Source organism: Chrysochloris asiatica, unplaced genomic scaffold (genome assembly GCF_000296735.1).
Source record: "Chrysochloris asiatica unplaced genomic scaffold, ChrAsi1.0 scaffold00006, whole genome shotgun sequence".
In the NCBI taxonomy this organism is placed as follows: Eukaryota; Metazoa; Chordata; class Mammalia; order Afrosoricida; family Chrysochloridae; genus Chrysochloris; species Chrysochloris asiatica.
The window spans coordinates 24,899,641-24,905,755 of NW_006408524.1; the positions used below are offsets into that span (position 1 = coordinate 24,899,641).

General features: G+C 56.2%; 1 protein-coding gene across 1 annotated transcript; it reads right to left on the reverse strand.

Moving 5' to 3' along the window:
* Positions 1-1,448: 1,448 nt before the first annotated feature.
* On the reverse strand, positions 1,449-5,390 carry EVX1 (even-skipped homeobox 1). Its single transcript, XM_006832185.1, has 3 exons — positions 4,532-5,390; positions 2,655-2,911; positions 1,449-2,112 (listed from the first exon to the last, which is right to left on the reverse strand). The coding sequence occupies exons 1-3, from the start codon at positions 4,938-4,940 to the stop codon at positions 1,567-1,569; spliced, it is 1,212 nt and encodes a 403-aa protein (XP_006832248.1). The 5' UTR covers positions 4,941-5,390; the 3' UTR covers positions 1,449-1,566.
* Between the last annotated feature and the right edge of the window lie 725 nt (positions 5,391-6,115).

Consider the following 6,115-nt stretch of genomic DNA (forward strand, 5'->3'; position numbering starts at 1 on the left):
AAGAGTCTGGGAGCCTGCTTTCCCAACCTCTGCCCAGTGTCCCTTTGGAGATGACCAGTACTCAACAGGGGCCTAGGAGACTATGGGTTCATCTTCTGGTCTGTTCATACCCAAACCCATGGTAACTGAACTGGCAATTTTAAAAGTGCCAATGTGCTGCCTGTTGGCAAAATAAGTAAAACTGATCAGATGAGAATCATGTCCAGCTTTTATTGCAATACGGTTAACAAATTGTAACAGCAAAATTCTTTGGGCTTTGAAGGATAACCAAACCAAAACAAATTCATTCCCTACAGAAAAGAGGAAGAACTCCCTCCCAGTGTGGGTGAACCTTGTATGAAGGGTGGGGACTTAACAAAGTTTCTTCTCCCTCAAAAGCTGGTTGCAAGAATGCACATGAAGTGAGGGTTTTGGGATGACCCTCAAATCTGGTGAAGGAGCAGAAGGCTTCCAATGGTAGTATCTGAGAGTTAAGAACAGTGGTACCTTCAGGAAGAGGGGGGAGTAAAATGAGGAAGGATACAAAATGCAAAATGCAAAGGGAAAATCAGAAAGCTTCTGTTGAAGTCAAAGTGAATGGATAAAGGATAGAAATGGTCTCTAATTTGCTGCCAGATACTGAGAGAGGGAAGTGAGGTCCCCACTCCCTAAGCTCTTCCCTGGGCACCTTGTTAACAGCTCAGCTTGAGCTCAGTAGCCAGCCGCTTGGTGATTTTTATTATACATTCAACATTCAAAAATCCTCCTCACATACATCACTTGCTAATCAGGGTGTGCGCTGGGCTCTGGGAGAAGAATCCTGGCCTCCCCATAGCCGCCAAGGGACTCTGAGGCAGTAGAAGCTTCCCTGCCAACATCAAACAAAAAGTGTGTTGAGATGGGGGTGGAGTTGCAAGATGAGAAATGTCATGAAGCTGGGAGGGAGGAACGTGATCAGGTGCTGGTCAACCAGAAGACTTTGTGTAACTGAGACTCCAGGAAGGCTAAAAGAGCCCCCAGGTTCCATGGTAGTAAATCATGTCTCACTCTCTCCAATAGAAGGCTGGGCAGCCATCCACAAGCCCCTTGCCATGCCTTGGGAAAGCTGGCAAAGATTAAGCTCTACCTGCTCTGCATACACAGCTTTTTGTTAGGAGAGACAGCAATTCCCCTTTTCAGTGGTGGGCTTGGCCTTGGCAAGAAGGAGGGGGTCTCAGGAGTGGAAGGGGCTTGCGGGGCGGGGAAGGGCTGAGAAGCTGGATATTGCTGCTGCGGAAGTTTTATTTAGCTTTGGATCCACAGCCTCCACCCTGAGCAGAGGCAGAGGAGTGGGTCCAAATGGCAGAGCGAGCGGCCACTCCAGAGGAGGTCCTGCTCAGCCTCCGCTTCCCGGTTGTTCCCACTCTGCTTCCTAAACGCGCCAGCCACAGCCGCTTCCCAGGCATCCCTATCTTGGAGCCCGTGTCTCTCTGGTCCTCTGCGGCCCTCTCCTTTCTCCTCGGTGTCCTGGGTCGGTGAGGGGCACTGACTGAGTCCCCGAGGAGCGCCCCACGGGCATCCTGGAGCTGGTAGCCCGCGGGCGGCCCCTTATCTGGTGAGGGGCACCTCCTCTCTCTGGTCCAGTGCGACAGAGGAGGCCTTGCTGAGGACCGAGGGTGCGAAGGTGAGGAAGGAGTCCGAACGGGAGGTGGAGGCACAGGTGAAGTCTGAAGCGGCGGCAGCGGTAGCCCGGGGCGCCAGCCCGTTGGCCGGGCTGCTGTGGCAAGCGAGGCAGGAACAGGGGCCGCCGGTCGAGGCACCCAGTCCGTGCGCTGGTCCCGGGTAGAGAGGCGGGTGGCGGAAGGCGCACAGCAGTTCTGGCCGCGGGTAGGGCTGCGAGAGCACACGGAACGTGTCGAGCGGGCGCAGCGGGCCGCTGAACGGGGAGGCTGCGGCCGAGGCTGCCGACGCTGCGCCCAGGCCCACGGGCGAGTAGTAGGGCAGCGGCAGGTGCGACGGGAAGGGGTAGGGCAGGCCGCCCGCGGCCGCCGCGTGGCTCATCATGTACGTGTAGAAGGCTGGGTCGGCCGGGTGCGGCCACGTCATGGCCAGCCGCTGCCGCTTGTCCTTCATGCGCCGGTTCTGGAACCACACCTGCAGGAGGAGCCGAGCACAGTCGGCTGCTAGACCTGGCCCAGCGGCCCAGAGCCCAAAAGCCCGAAAGCCCTGCCCACTCCAGGAGATGATGCCCTCCCCTGGGAGCGAGGTTCAGAAAGTGACCCTCCTCCTGTGTGCCTGTTTTTCTTTCTCTGGGGTGCTAGAACCCAGGGAGGCTGGTCAGAGGTGCCAGGCAATGTCTCCCAAAATTCCAACCATTCTCATTGGACGAACTTCTTTTTCACCCCCATAGGTCGGTCCTAGGTTTAGGACAAACTGGAGAGTCTCTTGCCACCTAGAGTGTCAAAGTCATCCCAGTCCTATTTGGCTAAGACTGGGACAGGTCCTCTGTAGAGCAGCAGTACTTGCCTAAGGAACTGGGCAAATCTGCCCAACTGTTCGGGGCCTGAAGGGCTCTCAGGCCTTTCAGCCACGTGGCAGGAGACCCCAGGTCCATACTCCTGGCTCAGCCGAAGGAGCAGACAGTTGGTATTTACTTCCTTCTTTCTGAATGGGCCCCGTACTCGACCCACACATACCTTGATGGTGGTTTCCGGTAGATTTAGGGCGGCTGCCAATTCGCATCTCCGAGGCCTGGAGACATAATTCTCTCGGTAGAATTCCTTCTCCAGCCTTGCAATCTGCTCCCGAGTGAAGGCGGTGCGGTAACGACGCATCTGGTCACTGGCGCTGCAGGACAGGGTGCCCTGAGAGCCTCCCCCTCCGCCGCCGCCATTGCTCTTGGGGGCCTCGCTGCCGCCGTTGGGACTGCTGGCCAGTGCCTCCGAACCGGGCCCTGTGCAGGGAGCCCAGAGCACACACGTGTGCGTGTATACACACAGAGAGAGACAGACACACAAACTCCGCTGACTTGGACCAGGAAGTCTGGTTGGTGCGAAGGAAAAAGAAGACAGGCCCGCTTCACCTGCCTCAGTCACTCCCCCTTCTAGGCACTTCAGACTTCCGGTATGAGGAAAGGATAGGTTTGTGTTTGTAAAAACCCCAGTTGGGAAGACCTTGTCCTCCAAGATGCTGGTTGAGAGACTCATAGTCTAAGATCTGCTGGGTAAAGAAGCCTGTAACTGCCCCACCCCCACCCCCCCCAGCACAGGAAGATGAATCTTTGCTCACCAGTAGACAGGGGTGGGCAAGGGTGTGCATATCTGAAACGCATTTGGGTCCAGGTGAACCTGTGTGCAGGTGTGTTGTGAAGTCTGGGTCTTAGGGCCTTGCTGCGTGCCAGGCCAAACAGTATGTTTCCTCACTCTTGTGTGTGCTCAGCTGCTGGTGCAGGGTTGGGAGTATGTACTGGGTTGCATATATTACAGAGGTGGTACCCGAGTGCATACGTTAGTATTCTGGTATCCATCGTGAATGGTAGTCACGATGTTCTGAGGGCAAGTAAGTTATCGTAGAAGTTGTTCTGAGGGCAAGTTATGGTAGAGTGTGGGTTCACAACAAGGTGTTGGCTACCAAGGCCAAGGGGTGGTCTTTCTTTCTTCTCAGGCCCTTCCCACCCACTCCCATTCCGGTGGAGGAGTATCTGCTAGTAGGCTGAAAGGCTTTGACAGGCAGAGCTGGTGGGCTCTCCCTTCCCATTTTCCAGCCCCCAGGAGGGGATTGATGTTGGCAAGAAAGGAAAACTCTTTTCCGGGCTATTCACCCACCCAGAGGGGCCATTTACTCCCTCCCACTAGCCCATGGTTGGGAGGGGTCCTCCAATTGAATCAGTGTGACACCCCCCACCCCTTTGGGCGTACTCCAGAGAAGGGTGGGGCCCGGGCCCCCTGCAGCTCCTTTTCCTTAGGGTGGAGAAGAGAGAACTAGGAATGGGGGAGGAGGGCGCGAGCTCTGCCTTTTCAAATGCAACCGGAGACCAAAGGCAATTAGACCATTGGGACCATTTCCGACCTGGCGCCGCCGAGCCCGGGAAGTGACAAGGTAATTTGGATCTCTGACCGAAGTGCAAACGAGTCAGAGTGCTGCAGTACTCGGGTCGCCCCAGCCGGCAACGATTTTACGGTCCTTTATAGACTCCAGGCATCCGCGTCTAGATGCGCGTTACATCCCGCCCGCCACAAACTGCCGGGACCGACGTTTGATCTGCCCACGCCCAGGGAAGGTGTCTTCCCGGCTTAGTTGAAGCATTCCCGCAAAACACTGGGGGGGGGGTTGGGGCGCTCTCTGAACCCCCCGCAAGCCCACGACTCCCCCTCTCCCAGGGCACAGCTGTCACCAGTCCCGCAAATACCAGAACGCAGGAAACCCCAGCAAAGGCGTAGATAGCAGGGGAGAGTCTCTCAGGTGGGTCCCCTCCACCCCCAGCCACCCTGCCCTGGGGGAAAGAAGTGTCACCCTCCCGGCCTGAGCAGAGGCGCGGTGGGCCGACCGGGGATTGGAGGGGCGCGGCGGCTACCTTTGCTGTGCTGATACTCGGCGTTCCCGGTGGCGCAGTCCGGGGTGCAGCTCACCTCGATTTCTTCGTAGAAATCCGACTCGGTGTCCGAACTGCTGGGTTGCCCCTGTCCAGAGAGGCTGTCTGCGGAAGGGGCTGGGTGACCAGGGCCAAGAACAGCAGCCCCGGCTGCTCGCGGTTCGGCGCCGGGACCCGCCGCGCTGCCTGCTAGTCCGTCGACCGGCTCCTCCTCCGGGCCTCCCCCGTCGCGCTCCCGGGCGGCCGGAGGGCAACTACGGGGCACCATCTTCTCCGGTGGCTCGGGCAACGCGCTGCCCACGGCTTCGGACAAATTGGAGACTCTCTTGCCAACCAGGGTGCCCAGCTGACCCCCATCCAGAAACATAACCATGTCCTTGCGACTCTCCATTCTGGGGCTCTCCGGAGGGGGGGAGCCCCAATGAGCACCTAACACCAGACTCCCTAGGTCCCCAGCGGCCGAACCGGTCTTGGCTGCTGGAAGGAGAAAGAGAGGCCAGGCGGCAGGGCGGGCGCGGAGCTGCAAGAGCGCGATGTCGGTGGTGACGGCAGTGACGGTGGGGAGCTGGGGTCACCTTGTGATGCGAGCGCTCCTCTGTGCCGCACCGCCTCTGGGAGGAAGCCCCATTGCCCTCTTCTTTCTAAACTGTCATCCTCTCGCTGCAATCGTCATTACAGTACCGCTGGTGACGCCACTCGGCCAGCGCAAGTGGATAAATAGAAACGTCTGCCACAACGAAGATGAAAGGAGACCCGCAGCTAATGGCTCGGCAGTGATGCGCCAGGTGTGGGCCTTGCTCGAATGGGGAGGAGAGTGTGAAAACAGACAAGAGACACACACTGGCAGAGAGGATGCAAATGGAATTCCGCAGAAAGAAAAGAGAGAGCTTAACGCGCGGCTAGTTCCGCAGGGGCAGCGGGACTCGGTAATTGAATACGCTTTTGATTTTTTTATTGTTGTTTCGGCTTTTCTTTTAATTTGGTGCCTTGATGTAACACTGATAAGAGAATCCTTAACTGCATTTTAGAAGTGTGAAGGCCTGACTCACAAGCCTCACTCGTCTCGGCATTACTACAGCTGCCCTTGGTGAGTTAATCTCAGATGAGTTCCGAAGTCTTTTTACAAGCTACCGAAGGAAAAATAATAAAAAAGAAAAGAAAAACGTATCCCCTTCGTCCCAGGTTGTCTGGAGAGCTTTAAGCATAGAGTATCCTTTCCTCTTTATTTTTCTTCCCTCCCTCCCCACACCCCCAGCAGTCGCCTTCCTCTAGGGAACCAAAAAAGAATTTAGCTATTTTCCAACCTCCCACCCCATCCCCCATCCCAAGAGCTACAGATTTTTTTTTTTTCTGTAAAGACCCTCCTTGGCTGCTGAATAAAAGTGTTCGCTGATTATATTTAATATATATACATATTTTCTCCCTTGTCCCCTAAATTAGGTGGCCTTTAAGCCTTCCACTACTCAGCTGGATCGACCTCGAGTTGACTATTTGAAGAAATCGCTTTCGCGTTTGCTCTGACCTCGCGGGTATTGCAGGTATGTGGAGTAGGGAGGGCGTATGAGT

Excerpts from the sequence above, each read along its gene's own strand:
- EVX1 (XM_006832185.1), bottom strand. The coding sequence starts at position 4,940 with ATGGAGAGTCGCAAGGACATGGTTATGTTTCTGGATGGGGGTCAGCTG. Across the intron at positions 2,912-4,531 it reads CGAGTATCAGCACAGCAAAG|GGCCCGGTTCGGAGGCACTG; the intron begins GTAGCCGCCGCG and ends CTCCCTGCACAG. Across the intron at positions 2,113-2,654 it reads TACCGGAAACCACCATCAAG|GTGTGGTTCCAGAACCGGCG; the intron begins GTATGTGTGGGT and ends CTCCTCCTGCAG.